The sequence below is a fragment of the Lepisosteus platostomus genome, chromosome 20 (genome assembly GCF_059453375.1).
Source record: "Lepisosteus platostomus isolate fLepPlt1 chromosome 20, fLepPlt1.hap1, whole genome shotgun sequence".
NCBI classification, from domain to species: domain Eukaryota; kingdom Metazoa; phylum Chordata; class Actinopteri; order Semionotiformes; family Lepisosteidae; genus Lepisosteus; species Lepisosteus platostomus.
The window spans coordinates 7,383,669-7,399,906 of NC_142630.1; the positions used below are offsets into that span (position 1 = coordinate 7,383,669).

The 16,238-nt window shown below is 39.2% G+C and overlaps 1 protein-coding gene across 5 annotated transcripts in view; it reads right to left on the reverse strand.

Moving 5' to 3' along the window:
* pmfbp1 (polyamine modulated factor 1 binding protein 1) overlaps nt 1–16,238 on the reverse strand; it is a 157,355-nt gene that overhangs the window by 36,312 nt on the left and 104,805 nt on the right. For all 5 annotated transcript variants that reach the window (XM_088614533.1, XM_088614530.1, XM_088614535.1 and 2 more), the window contains exons 16-18: nt 4,626–4,772; nt 3,529–3,687; nt 1,626–1,709 (exon numbers count right to left, since the gene is read on the reverse strand). In XM_088614533.1, coding sequence (XP_088470659.1) covers nt 1,626–1,709; nt 3,529–3,687; nt 4,626–4,772 — 390 coding nt within the window. The remainder of the gene's footprint in view (nt 1–1,625; nt 1,710–3,528; nt 3,688–4,625; nt 4,773–16,238) is intronic.

Genomic DNA, 16,238 nt, shown 5'->3' on the forward strand with positions numbered 1-16,238 from the left:
CACAGGCACATGGTGTGAGCCCCGACACCAGGTCAGGCTAAATGCCACCCAGCAGGCACTTACTGCCCAGTTCTCAAGGTGTGTGAAATCAGAGCAAAGTTTCTTTGCAAACACATTACACAAGATCAGTGAACAAAACAACACTGTATATAGTGCCTTTCAGCACATCATCTCAAGGCACATACTGTAATTCTTTTTATATAGTGCCTCTCAAGGATGCTGGGGCTTTTAAATTGCCCTCCTTAAATTGCCTTCCTGGGATGAATAAAGTATTTTGAATTTAATTGAATTTTCATGACACGAGAGACAGAATACAGTCCAAGCATACTGTAACATACTGTAAATCACTACGGAAAACCCAATAGCCCCATATTAGCCTACTGTAGTGCATATTCAGACTGTTCTAGATAAAAATATCAGAAATCTTAACACTGAGTATTGGCTTAGCATTCTTAGATGATTCTTAGAACAGGAAATGTGTTTTGAGAGCCAATTATAAACATAGCCAAAATATATAAATGAAGTCTGTACTGTACACATACAGCACTTTTATTAGGTGACTTAAATCACTATCTCTTATTTTTAGATACAGCACTCCCCTGTGGACAGCTCATAATGTTCTTTTCACTGAGAGACGTACAAGGCTCTTTCAAACTGCTTATTATCGCTCTGTGTGAAAAAGCCAGCCTCCTCCCTTCTGTTCCCTCCAGGTACCTTTCTGCTGTCATTCAGTGTTGTGTGACCATGGGCTTTTGTTCCCATCCTGGTACAATTCACTTCATGAGCTCTTTTTAATTGGGTTTCAAACCAGTCCGTGGGAAGAAGTAACCCTCATTAAAGTTTTTAACAAGCCCCTTCCCAGCTGTGACTCTAGCACTCACTCGCTGGTGACTCTCACCTACGGTACATTCGTAAATCAGTATCATACCGTAAATCCGTATCACTAAATTGGCCTGGATAGAACACCTACTTCAAGACCACATTACAAGGGCTTTGCTGCGTCTTTTTGTTCTACAGTTCGTCTACCTGAGTTTTTGTAGTTACTGAGTCTGCTTTACTCAGCCTATATCTATTACTCCTTGATGATTTCAATATGTGTTCAATATACACTATGTGTTTCTCCTAATTTGAGTACTGCACAGTTCTTAGCTACTATGAAGGGTTCATCACTTATGAACGCTGAAACAACAACTTGCTAACACCATGTTTGCGTACATGTACAGAGATGTACAAAGCTGTTCATCTATGCTGTACAGAGCTTCTAGTGTCTTGATAAGCTCTCCAAAAAATTGCTTTATTTTAAATATCACTATTATTTTTAACAATGTTCCAGAAAATTCAGTTTCCTACAATACGAAAATACATTACTAACGGCATTGCTAAATTCTACCTTACTTAATAGAACACACACTGTGAATGAGAACCTAAATGCATGTTGGAAAGCAGTTACTTAAGTAACTGTCATCTTCAACATGGGGAATCACTCCCCGACAGGAACGAACAGGCAAGCATTCTAGTCTGCCACAGCAGCAGAACTGTTACGTCAATGTCTCTCTTAATGGCAGCCTTCAACAAACGCTATTCGTAATGATAACTGGAAAAGCAACAAAGAATATGGCAAAAACCTTGCGCTCTGCAGCTGTGATCTTGTCCCTGAGGTGTATGTGGTCTTGCTTCAGTTTTTCGGTTTCTTCTTCCTGTTGGATTAGCTGAAAAAGGAAAGGAGACACATGTCATGTGCCAGTCACTAGCAGAGCATTTGTAAGCCAGCAGATTTGCTATCCTGCGACCTGATCTGGTTGGATCTCAAAAGCTAAGCAAAGTTGGTCTGGTCAATACTGGAATGGAATGCAAGGTTAGTCTGTAAGTGATGTTGGTGGACCAGTCGATGGTAGTTTGCAATGCAATACTCCAGCATGCTGACCAGATACACCGATACACTGCGCTGTACAAATTGTCTGACAGATGAGGTGTTACACCAAATAAAGTTGCACACCATGGCAATTTGATCATTTGGATCCAGTTTAGAAGGAAGTTAAAATGACTGACCTCTAAAAATGTATGCATTGATTTTGTCAGGTTATTACATTTTAACAGGCAAATGAAAAATGGACTAAACAGTTTTGCATATGACTGTAAGCAATAAACAAAATATAAAAACATAGGTATGTGAAAAATTCATTTCCTGTTTGTCCCGGTGAATCAGTTTTATTTCATTTCTTGCTACAATGAGGTGATAGATCAATACAAAATTCTTACAGCTGTTCCTCAATCTCACACATTAATCAGCTCAGTCAGTTTCATTTTAACCACCATCCTAAAAAAAACCATCGAAATAATCACATAAAATACATTCACTGAGCTCTACAGCTGAAATCTGGCACACAACAGATAATGTTACAGCTTCATTAATTAAGTGCACATTAATTACAGCGCAGGCCAGGGCATTATCCAATTTAGTGGATCAATATCACCAATATTTAAAGTCTACATTACACACCTAGCCTACCTTACTGTCAGTGGACTTGGGAAATGAAACAGAAGTTTTAATATATTTAAAAAACAGATTTTTAATCAGATTTAAATACCATATTAAGCCTATTAACATTAGAAAAGGGGGTTCACAAATTGTGTAGAGAAGAGACACACTTTTGCAAAGGATAAAAATGAAGTGATTATTTCTGATGAAGGCCACTGTTCTAGCAGTGATTAGGCTGAGGTTTAATTTAAAAACGGTGCAAGACACAGAGTTAAACAACATTCACTTTTCCTTGTTCTGTTTGGAAAGATGCTAAGGAAATTGTCACCAGTGATTATTTACCCACACCCGGTGAACAGAAGTAACCACACATCAGCAGCATTATGGGAAAGACTGAAACAAGGCACCACCTCTGACAGAAGCTGCTAGTTTCATTAAAGAAAATGTATCTGTGAAGCACTGCAACAACAATCAATCTCATCTCTCTTTGGCAGTTCCACAGATGTTTATATCAGGGTGTGCGGGAGTGATTGCACACTATTTAATGTGATTCATATTTACCGTGGCCTTGTTACACTTATAATACTGAGTTCACAAGCTTTTAAAATCTGCCGTGTATATGCTCAGCAAAACGTTGAGCTTATGCTTCATAAATAGAATCAGGGTTTAATCTCCCTTGTTATGACCACTGAAAACAGAATAATATAAATTTTATAAACACGATCAATTTGATTGTTGCTTTTTCTTAGAAATCACTAGAGAATTATAAATAGAGTGATTACTTGGCAGTTTGCTGTTCTTCATTCAAAAGCAAAGATTTTTAAACGAGTTCACAATAGTACAGGGTCATCTATGTCAAGGTTCTCCAACCTAGTGACCTTTCAGTCAATTGTAATGCAGATCTTTGTTGTAACCAGCTGTTTCATTTTCTAATTGAACCAGTCTGGGATCAATGAATCGGTGAGATGGGTAGTTTGATCCAATTCCCGCAGTGCAATGGACTGCATGGTGCTCAGATGCATGAGCCCAGTGCACAGTCTCTCACTGACCTTCCTGTGCAGCTCCTGCCTTTCTCTCTCCAGGCCCTCACTCTCTCTGTGGAGCTGGGCTTTCACACGCTCCACCTCTGCTTGAAGCTCAGCGCACAGCTCTGCCCGCCTCTGCTTCTCCTCCAGCAGCTCCAGCACGGTTGTCTCCCTCTGTGTGCACTGAAGTCACAACAATGTTAGGCTCACAAGAGCTCAAAGGCTTGCAAAATAAAATCCATCAACACATAACACTCCATTAGCACATCACAGTACAGTCATTCAATAAGTCCTCACTTGGCCAAATGCACTATTAATCGATTTTTCTGAAAGAAGATGCAGATCAACATGAACATAGCAAGAGCATTATTAGTCATGTTTTCGACTTAATCATGTTTCCCTTTAACACTCACCACCTACATTTTTAAATTCTAACCTCTAACACTCTGAAATTCTCCCCAGTCCCTCCTGTGCTGGCTATAGCCCAGGATATATTCTCCTCGATGGAGAAACCTCAGTCCAGCCGGTCTTATCTAAGGTGTTGGCACTCTCAGACCGCTGATTTATATTTTAATATCCCTAATTTCCACACTAGGGTGATTTTCCAAATGTCATTTTGCAATTTATGTCAAACGGCACACCAATTTATCTTAATAAAGTTTATGACACCCCAATTCAGACACAGATATGTAATTCCGATTGAGTGTTTAACAGGCTGGGGAAAAGACACACGAGAGTGTTTGTGTGCTTGTCTATATGAGGGTGCATTAGTGCAGTTTATGAAAACAGCAAAAACCAAACACACAAAACCTTGATAATAAAAACTGCAATTGTAAACAGTATATAATACCAATCGCAGTGTTCATAATTATAACAATAAAAGGCTAATCTGTTAAAATAAGCACTGCAGTGATTCAGCAATTCAACAATCACAATTTACAAGACAAAAACTTTGTGCCGGAAGGAGACTCCTGCTTCTACACGATGAAAACCAATGTTTGCAAAGAGGATTTGTAATTTTCAAAAGGAAAATGGACAAAACTTTTAACTTAGTGTGGGCCTTATTCTAAAGCCTGCAGTTCGTATTTGTATACATACTGTAGCTGTAATGAAAGGCAGACCTTGTAAGTGACACTGTGCAGCTCCTCCCTGGCGTGGTTCAGTTGGGTGTGCAGGGTACTGATCTCTCTCTCCTGGTCACTTTCTCGAACCTGCAAGTCTTCATAGGCCCTCTGCAGGGACTGCAGCTCAGACTTCCTCTCCACCAGCTGAGGAGGAAAGTAAAATGTTCAGAAATGACTTGTTTCTAAGTATAATGATTCTTCACTTCTGCTTCACAATGAAAGGGTAAGCTGACATTAAGAGTGAAGACAGAAAGGATACACACACAACAGACGGAGCTGGTCTTTAGTTTGTGGTCAACCATCTACAATCTTGAATGAGACTTCTGTGATTAGAACAAATATTGCACAACTGAAATAGATTCACATTTTTATTGTGAGTAGGGCAAGTGTGTGAGCGTGACCTACAATTGCTGGGTCTCTGTAGGATAAGCAAGACATATAAACACACCTTTCCACAAGACAGACAGTGCTGGGATTTGATCAGCTAGACAATTATCCAACACAAAGCTGAAGATGATAGCTATATACTGTATTAATGACAATGCCCGGCCGAAGTGAGCCCAGTCACTTCGATAATGACACATATAATACTTTTAATGGTAACAGCAAACTTTTTAATGAAGGGGGCTCAGCAGCTTCAAGCCTTGGGTGTGCGGATCAGCCAATCGCATGATGCTTTGCCCCAGAATGCTGTGAGCTCTGCATTTCCTGCCGTCAGGCTGCTATCGACTATCATCGAGCGGCAGGCCGCCAGCGCGTGTTTCTTCCCATCGAAAAAGGGTAAAAATAACAGGAACAAGTTGTCGGAAATGAAATTTCAATTCATCCAGTCCCTTTATACACTTCTGCGGGAACTCACAGTGGAGAGGGGGATCAATAGTGTTTAGACAGCAGAGCAGATTTTCTAAGCGCTGGATCAATAGGAAAGAGAGAGAAAAAAATACCCTGGCTTTTCTTTAGGTGTTGTAGTAAATACGAACAAATCAGTGGCCTTAGGCTAAACGGATTGACCAGCTGTTTCCGAGTTCTGTGCTGTAAATAAAGATCTATGCTGAACGCTTTGACTGGGGCCCAAGGGGGAAAGTCGTGGAAGGCTACCTCTGCACTACACCCCTGCACGAGGCCCGGGCACAGACACCTGCACCGCAGCAGGACAACACAAGATGACAGACAAGCAGGGCGCCGCGTTCGGATTCTCCCTTTCACAGCCCTCCACTGCCCAGGCATACCGAGACATTTCCGCATGCCGAAAGAACTAGCTTCTTGGAGGACTTTGCACACACTTGCCACACAGCAGTTGAGACGGCAGAAGGAAGATTCTGAACTTACTTGCATGAAGAGGTGCATTAAGCACGGAATCACAAAAACACACATATTGACTCCCGAAATGTAAAAACCAGCTCACCATCTTCCTTCCCGTAAACATCGAATAACAGACAAGTGAAAAAACCTTTGCTCAGAGTTCATCAAGAACTTTGTTTAGAGTTCTCCAAATGGAAAAACTGAAATTAGCTGCCTGAGCACAAAGGGAATGGCTTGCTTGGCAGGGTGTGTGGTCCTGGATATGTAAATGGATAGTTATTGCACTTACAGTAAGCTGTATGTTTCTGTGGTATGTAGCAAAAAGGGGGCTTTTTGAATGTAGAGTATTTGCTTGGCATTTTTTCCTGTGTCTTTATTGTCACTGAGATTAGAAGAGAATTTAAAATAATTCACAGGTGCCCCCATTCTGCCACCTTGTCAGTGAACAAGAGTGACATGAAAAGAATGTGTACACGTGTCTGCCAGCAGTCACAATCTGACAGATTACTGTGACCCAATAGTAGTGAAGTCCAATTTATTGGAAAGATATAGTAGGTGTTTTTTGTATAAATAGTTTTTGTAAATACAGCTACAATTTACAGAAATGAAACTTTCACGTTCATTTTACTGAGAAACAAAAAAAGATCTAGTACACAAGAGATTGTCTTTGTATTAGGTACCACTGATTAATTCTGTGAGCACTGATATAATAAGAGCAGACGATTAGGTTATTACTGCTAGTTTAGGCCCTGAGACTGTCCACACGTGAATTATGACTCAAATGCAATGGAAACTACTTACATTACCTTAATAATTCTATTTTTCATTTCTAAACTCTATCAGGACTGTACAGTATATTTGGAAATAAAGCTATTTAATTTTCATATCCTCCTCAACCACACCTTGTTGTTTTAAAGCAGATTGGAGCAAATAAAGTATTTTTTTCTTACCTTCCTTAATAAAGACAGTATAAATGGCAATGTGTGTATGCACAAACTGGCATTAAATAATTAAAGCAGATGAAGTTATTCTGGGTTCCGCAAGACTCTACTTATTTTCTGTAATAGGATTGTGTTAAATATTAAAACTCTAGTTCTATACAAATGGCAAACCGTAATATGAAAGCTGCTTTTTTTCCTCACTGCTGATCAAAACCCATTTTCACAGGCGGGGAATTAAACAAGACATCTAATCATTAACTCCATTTCTTTTAAGCCTTCACACATCAGGGAGTTGTTTTTCTTCTTGCTACTTTGTCTTTTATTTATCCTTAAGATGTCAGAAGTGAGACTCGTCACAGCACTTGAAAACAACACACTGGTGTGCAGATCCGCAGCTGTGCAGATTATGATGATTCTTTTTTAACTGCCTGATACAGAGTGTTAACAGGAGGGTCCATGTGGCTTGTGATCCCCCTCAATGAGCCTGACAGCGTTCAAATATTCATCTGTATATAGGTGCTTTTAAACTGCTATTGAAATAAACCAAGCTCTCCACATCATCAATTCAACCACCATTTGCAACGTAATTTACACTTTCAAAAATTCAGACTGGATTAAATACAGATCATTTGACCACGAGTGTGGTGGCTTAACAGATACAGAGACACTAGCGACAAGTGCCCAGGGTGGGAGGAAGCTGGTGCCCGGCTCAATAAAACCCACATTTCGTCCGTTTTATTTTATCAAATGCAATAAAAGCAAAACTATTTTGCAAATGCAAAAACACAGAATATTTCATTACCACAATTTAAAGGACAGTACTGGACTTTCAAGCAACATTTTTCTTGTACGAGTATTAATTTATTTTACTGTATGTGTAGCAACTTTATTTTTGCATATGCACATAAAGCACATTGAAGAGGTTTCTCATTTACAAACATCTGTCTGATGAAAATTTATTTATTTATTTAATTAGGGTACACTTAAAGTAATGTGAATCTAAGATATACAGCTTTTTCTCCATTTATTGCAACTATTAATGGAACATTCTGTGAAGCTGCAGTGGTAAGAGAAAGTATGTTTTATTTGGATGGATAACAAAATAACTTCTGTGTATCTCCAGCTAATGCTTTTAATATAACCTCAATGCTCAGCAGAATAATTGATTAATAAACTCTGTAAAAAAGATAGATGTACTATTCATCTGGCTCAGTATTGTGTGCACAGTACATGCTATAAATGTGGACAAAATCTGTGTATCTAAGTGCATTCATTTCCAGTCCCAATATTGAAGTATTTGGGGTTTCTCAAGGAGAGACAAGGACTATTGAATGTCTATTTTTCTGTGCTTGGACAGCAGTTCCTAATGTGAATCGCAGGGTACTCCAGTATGCAGAAGCCTCAGGCTATTCTTTAAGTGGTCTTTACTTTGAAAACACAGGTGTTCTCATGGGAATCTGAAAAAAAACTACTATTGGAACAAACTCAATGCAATGGTCTGAATTATATATACATACATCATCAGTCCATGTCAGACTTTGATTCACAGTGTAAGACTTGTAAAAACCACTGTGGTATTAGCTTTAATAATGCAGAATGGGGTTAGGCATTTACTCTTTTTCTGACAAATATGGGAAAATCAATTAATTGTGGTGACATTCCCCAAAGCACCTACATAAATTCAACCTGAAGTTCACTTGCTCTTTTTATCCCTTTAAATGATCCGTAAGAAAAATTATATCTTATTATTGAAATTAGCATCTTGTCACTTTACTGTATTCTTAAAACATCTGGTCATCCTGAAGACTATCGATTTTTACACATGAAAAGTAGATTTTTTTGGATAACATACTGTACAAAAGGGGTAGAAAATTCAGAATAAACCTTTTAGGACAGTATATATAGTAATGAATAATACTATGTGAAACTCAAAGAAAAACTAAACAATTCTGAATTTCTAAAGAAAAAGCACACATCCTAACAGCATTATCATGTACTTTCATAGACAGTAGATACACAAATATACAATTAAAGATACAGTATTCTATATTACATATCATGTAATGTAGAGGTGCACTGGAAATAGAGAGGAAAAAGAGGTGTAACTCATTAATCGTAATTATTGTAAATGTCAGAAACAAAGTCACTGGTTTTATGGAGTAAACCCTTTGAAAGGCGAACTAATGTTCCAACACTAATTTCTGATATTGTTCTTTCCTTACTAATCAATGAAGCAATAAGTATACAGTATATATAAGTAAGTAAAGATTAACCAAAAGTGCTGCTTTCTGCTGCTACTTTCCAACACAACAGAAAAAAACATCCAGTTGAAAATCACCAATGAAGTAACAAACCCCAGCAAGACACAGGAGTAAAACATCTATAACTGGGGTTAGAAGTCAAGATGGATCTGTTAAGAGAAATAAGGTCATTACCCTGTATCCCAGCTCCAAACTTCAGATGATAGCCCAGTTCTGTGTCAGGTATTATTGCTTAAATAAAACAGCAGGCTCTTAAGTGTCTGCAAGGACCGGTTCTTGACAAATAAAGGACAGAATAAGGACCACTTAAAGAGTAGCCTTCCCTGCACTGTGGAGCTGTGTGACTGTGAGGCCTGTTGTTTCACACTGGGAGATACTGTTCCAGTGTTAAAGCAGCTGTGATTTATTTAATGTGCCTGCTGTCAGCCTGCCTTTCACTGCAGGTCTGCTCACACTTAACCCCATACCATACTGATGCTTCAGTTGTTAAAAAAGGTGCTTCACTATAGGTAAATCAGACTTTCGAACGGCAAAAAATTCAGAACTGGCTCTTAGAAAACATTCTGGGTTATTGATGCACATTCTCACAGTCATTTCCAGCCACACTGTAACTAGATATGTGATGGTTTTATGCACTGGACAGTCTTCAACTGGGAATAAGACCAATAAGTCGTTTCGTAATCTGTAAACCTCTGCTGCATAAAGTTCCCCCCGACAGCCTGAAAAATATCTGAAAGATATCATACAAGTTGCAAAAATGACTCTGAGATGAACCCCCACATCAGCAAAGTCAGTTTTAAAAAAATATTGAACATGGATAGGAGAAAAACAATCTATTTCAAGTTTCCTTTAAATCTGATTTCAAGGTAATTCCAGATGTCTGTTCACTGGCTGGCACACAACATGCAGATCATTTTCATTTTTTTAAATTCAACTGTGTTGAAAACTATTACTGGTGCTCGTTTTACAAATCTTTTTTCTGTATAAATATTTGTAAGGAAATGTAATTTTTTGTATCTTTAATGATGAATATCTATTCCCAACATGCATTTACAAGTCATCAGAAAACCTTTTCTAAGACCCTCAGTCTTTACTGTTTAGATGATAGCCTGTACACGGTTACGAACTAAAATCCAAATGGTTACAGGGGAAGCAAACTTTTTAAATGCAAATAATTAATTCTGGTCAAAATTCTACATGAACACCATTTCAAATGAAAGAAAAATGAAATATGAAACGTGTTGATATACTGTATGTGTATACATAATTTATTTGTGTGACTATCTATGCTCAGCCTGATTAAGTATTCTAACAGCCCTTGTAATTTGTGTCTGAATTTAAAAAAAGCAGACTAATCCCTGCAATGAGTATTGCTCTGGTTAACAATATTACACCGAAACCCACTAAAACTGAAATCTTTTTAATTAGTTATTGAAAACCTCTTCCTTTATTAATTTTCCAGCACAATGAATATGTTGCTCACCTCTCCTCTCTCTCTCTCCCTCTCTCTCAATGCTCAGTTCAGAAATATTTTATTATTTTTTTAATATGCTGGAAAATTCCAAGCCAATTACTGAAGAGGCAGGTGAAATGGGACTGTACTGTAAAAGAAATCAGTGGTTGCCATGGAGATTTGGTGAGAGAAGCAGATTGTATGCAGTCACATGACCCAGCCCGCTGCATAAAGTAATGCTAACGCTCTGTAGACCAAAGGACGCTTAACCTCAATAGCTGCAAGCAATTGTCGTCTATTCAATTGAATTTATTTGCAATTTTTGTCCGAGGTCAGAGTAACAATGTCTCAACTGCTCCTGCTACTGCTGCTTTTTTCTATCTGAAACAGAGCAACAACAAGAATTGTGTTAGTTTTTTTGTTGTTTTCTTTTACAGAAAGGTGTGGATCGCAAAGGCCCCCTTTTGACATACAGTATATACTGTAGCTGAGGGGAATAATCAGCATTTAAGATATTTTTAAATATTATTTCCTCAGAGGCAATGCGCGCATAGTGAATCTCTCATTTACTTGTCAGGATATCATGTACTGTACAGTATGTTACATGCCTCATATAGATTACAGATACATGTTACAGATTTTCTTTACCTCAAGAAACACAACTAACCCTTCTTGTATACTATTACACTATCTAGCTGCTTGAGTTTGAAGGCTCTCAATGAAGCCAAATGATGCCCAGAAATGATGGGACTGAAACCCATCGTAGGAATCGAGAGTGAATCCATAGTTTGTGCCCAAGCTTGCTGTGCTTAGAGTCCAAACCAACAGGATTACATTTGGATGCGGGTAAAGAACAAGCCACAGGGAGCACAATTCAATGTTACCAAAAAATCTGAACAACAGTATGCCAGAAAGGATCTAATGGCTTGACCACCTGTGCATGAACTGTGTGCTTGTATTAAAAACAGACAGGACACTATGATTTCCTTGCTGAAGATTCAGACTCTTTGATTAATGAATGGTCTGAAGTCAGACTGATCAAGTAACTCCCAAAATGTAAGATGTGCTGATAAAAATAATAGGCTTATTTTTCAAACAAAGGCTGTCTCAGATTGCAGCTTTGGTATCCTACTGTGGAGTTGTATTTAACACTGATATGGGGCTTGAGATAGTATTTTACATATGAAATATGCAATCAATGTAAATAAAATAAACTATAATTATCATAGACGGGGTATTAGATGCCTTGGAGTCTTATCGGGGAATTAACAGCAGGAAGGCATTTTAGAAACAAATTGCAAAGCCAAAAGCTGGGTTGTTTACAGTCATCATAAGAACTAAGATTTCAGGATCTGAATAGTCAAAAGGATAATTCTACTCTGTAATGCCTATAAAATGATAATTACCCAAACTTACAGAGGTGCTGTGTACTTTTCACGTGCAGGGTTTTTTTTTTTTAATGTAATGAAGTACTGAATATCTGAGAGAGACCACAATGAGAAGAGGAGAAGGAGCTTACTGTATTGAGCACTATGAGAAAAAGAGTCAACCCTGTACAGTATACAGAGGCAAAACAGATTCTAGATTCATAACTCTACAACATCATGCAGCATCAATACAAATTACGCTAGAAAAAAATGACTCTTTTATACTTTTCTCCTAATAATAAAAGCATGAGAAAGATTTGGGAAAAATTAGAAGAAAACCATATCACGCTTCCTTGTCACGTCAGTAAGCCCAGCCTGACGACAGTTAGCAGACTTCTCAGATGTACCTGTGAGTCAGTCTGTTATCAGAGCTGCCTTCCGCTTCTTCCTATATGTTACAAACCACACAGCACGGAGGGTATGCGGTGGAAACCCTATTTCAATTTAAAGCATTTTTGGAGAGACTGACTGTTCTATGGCAGTAATATAAAAAGCCAACTGTGTGCACTGAATCACTGCCTGTGCATAATTAGAGCTGTTTACAAGACAGAGCGGCCAGGCTCCACTGACAGCCTATAACTCTGTGTCACTTCAGCGTCTCTGCACAGAGATGTCTCACGGCTATTATAACAATCTGCATACAGATCTCCTGTATTTGTCTCCTCAATAATATTTGCCATAAAGCTACATGGCAACCAAGATCACAGACCAAGGCAAACGCAGTTACACCTTGTCTCCTCAAAGTGGCACTGTGTTCATGAATAATAAACGGGTAATGATAAGACAAAGGTTGAACTGTAATTTGTATACAATGAGCAACACTTTCCTTCACAGCTCATTGGTCATGGTGACATGGGTCTATGCTCTGTGCAACAATACCACAAAAAAAAGGAATATTTCAACAAGATTAGAAACAGCTCTTGTAAAGTTTGTGCTGAGAAGTTACAGCCTCTTAGAGTCCATTTGAATCCAACCTATAGTGACTCTTCATTGTTAATCTTTGACCGGTACTATAATCCCTATTGTTCTTTAAACCCCTCTGAATCATAACAGGAGAGTAAATCCACCTGCATAATATTATATTTGAGCCAAGCAACCTTCCCAGTTCTACACTGTATTGGTCTCCCCTGGCCCCTTACAGCTCTTTTGTAGCTAAGCCAACAAGCACAGAGGTCACAGTTACACAGAGTGACAGTAAGCACAGGAATGTAAATCAAGGGTGAGCTATTTACAAATCACAAATGATTACCCTCGATTTTAAAAACAAAAATTATTGTAACATGAAAGAGGAGCAAATGGCAGGACTAAAATAAATAAATAAGTAAAAAAAAAAGAAAAAAAGTCTAGTGAAGCAATTACCGATCTAATCAAGGCTTTCTGCATGATGGTACCGCTCCCCTATCTTGCTCCCATTTGCATCATAACACAGCGTGCAATATTAATTTCCGAGTTTACTGCTTATTGGAAGTGCAAAGTATGAAAAGCCATTAAGGCTGCAAATGGGAAAGCAATTTGCTGTCACACGGATTCGGCTCTATTAAAGAGAAAAATCTTGTTAACCATTTGGAATTAGAGTCATTTGGCAAAAGGCATTCTGCCGCACTCCACTAAAATAAGTAATTATGCTTCCCTTCTTTCTCTCTCTCTGTTCCTCTCTCTTTCATTTGTGAAGGCGAGGGAAAGGGAGAGAGGGGGGCTGAGGGGTGAATAAGTGGATGCAAAGGCAATTAAAGTTGGGAGCTATCTATTTAGTTAATACACAGTGCACACACGCACAAAGAGTGCACGCTAGCAGCCCATCTCCGTGCTTCCTCAGCCTGTCCCTCATCTCCTCCTGCTGCCTCGCTGCCATTCCCTCCATTCCATCACTCATCCTTTTATCTTTCTGTTAAATACCCCCAAATTCCCCTTTCTTCCTCCTGCTCTTCTTTGAATATTATCTGTCTACAACAACGCTGTTGGAAGGAGCCCCCTTGTGCACAGCAGACTAACCTCAGTCTCACCTCGTCCACATGCTGTAGCAACAACTGAAAAACGGGTCAGCTGTCCAGCCCTGAAACAGCGCACAGCCTGCACTCTCCCCTGCAGCCTAACCCCCCGCCAAACGCACATATCCTCTCCACTCCATGCTGTAGCTCTTTGAAAGCATAGCAGATAATGCCAGCCATTATTCATGTAGTGTACATACATGCAGGAAGCAGCATGAACTGATGAGATTTCATGGCTGTCAGCGGGCTGTGGATGAGCGGCTGTGTCACACCAGGCCAGGGGTTAATTGGTTAAAGGCGTGTCAGAGGCTCCAGCTGGCCCTCACCCACTCACCTGTTCCTGCTCCACAGCCCTGACGCGAGAGGGCCAGCTCTCACAATTAACGCCTTCCTATTAATGAAGCTGAGAAGCTGCTGGTCTGTTCACTAAGATGTTTTATTGCGGGACCTGCAGGACCTATTAAGGACCCACTGCGCTTTCCAGCCTGACCACACTATCGATCAGCAAGGCGACTGCTGGATTGTTGACTAGTTAAAACCTTTTTGGAAATGTCAGCATTAGATTAAAATAAAACTTCTGTAATGATATGTGCATGAATAGTCTGTGTGTGTGTGTGAGTATAAGGGACATAAGAAGGAGACAGAGGCAGAAGAAAATAAATTATTCTTTTTTAAAGATTGCTGCAGCTAACTATTCCTACCTCTTATTGCTAGGCTATTTTTTTTTTAAGCAGAACAAATGCTAAATGAACAAATGAACCCAGATGTCAAAACCCCAGCGTCTAGTAATCCTCAATGGAGACTAATGGTTCGGTGTTTGAAGGCACTGTGGCTGAAGAAGGCTCAACAGCTAAAACAGCAATTGCTGCCCTATTTTTCATTTCAGGCTTTAGGTGCTGTACACAAACATGCTCATTACTAATTACTCGAGAACAGCAGTGCATAGCATGGAGAACATATCAGCATTAATTAAAAAATGCAAATAACGTGAAGCATCTTCTTCTTTTTTAGCAATTTTATCAGACGGGAACTTTGCTTTGCGCTTTTGATCCCCACCCACTACTAGATCTCACCGCTGAGGAAAAAGGAGCCGAGTGAAACCCTGCCATTCTCTGTGGGTGAGGGCAGAAACCTGCTAATCTGCAACTGTGACTGAAAGCCCCGAACAAATTGGAAAACATTGAACTAAAACTCGCGGGAAAAAGGCTGAGATCTCAGACAGACAGACTGGCAGCAGCACCCCACATCTGACAAAGGAGGGGGTTCACGTCTGTGTCTTGTCAAAACGACCCCCCCACCACAAGCCCTGATCAGCCCTTGCCACCAGTGTTGCCTTTTTGGCCTGGTCTCATTAACACACACCTCTGACATCATTAAGACGTTTCCTGGAAAATTAATTGAAAGACAGATTAAAAATAAATTAAGAAAAATGTGTTGCAGAATGCCTGCGCGCACTTCATAAATCACCCTGCAAGCCAGGAGCTGGCTCCCCATAATTAACTGCAGACTATTTATTTTATCCTGACGGTATAAATTAGAATTCAGACACACAGATTATATTAGGGGTGTCTGTCATGCGGAACTGTGGCGGGATGTGCAGAATATTTTAAGGATACAAAGACGAGCAGGGGGAGGGGGAGCATTCTGAAACCAACGAGTGTTTGAAAACACTGTAAAGAGGCTATGAAACAGAAGGTGCAAGCAGAAAGAAATGCATACAAAAACACGGGCTACATTCCAGGTCTGCGCGCTTCCTGTGCTTCCCCCATAAGCAGCTGCCTATCTAGACAGATAGATAGACAGAAATGTACACAGATCAGTCAATGAATGGATGACAGGCAAAAAAAAAAAAATCTCCAAACTCAATTAATTTTTTATATGACTCAAACTGTTGTTACAAAATACAGTTGAATTAAATAAACCATTCTTCTATTTCGCTGCCTTAGTCTGAAATGTGACAGGGGTGCTTAAAATTGGCTAACTACATGCAAGAGAATCTGGCTCTATAGACTTCCATGTGAAACCAGTCTTCTCTATAAAATAAATGTTAAATATTTAAGCACAGCATGTGGAATAGGCAAACAGAGCAAAATTAAGTATTTTCACAGTCTAGAGGAATTAGAACTTTACAGTATAAGGAGCTTTTCTCAAAATGTTCTTTTATTTATTTTGTCAGCAATAGTCCCAGCAAACAATGATACGGCAATCCATTATTTTGCTGTTTGAATTGATTTATTT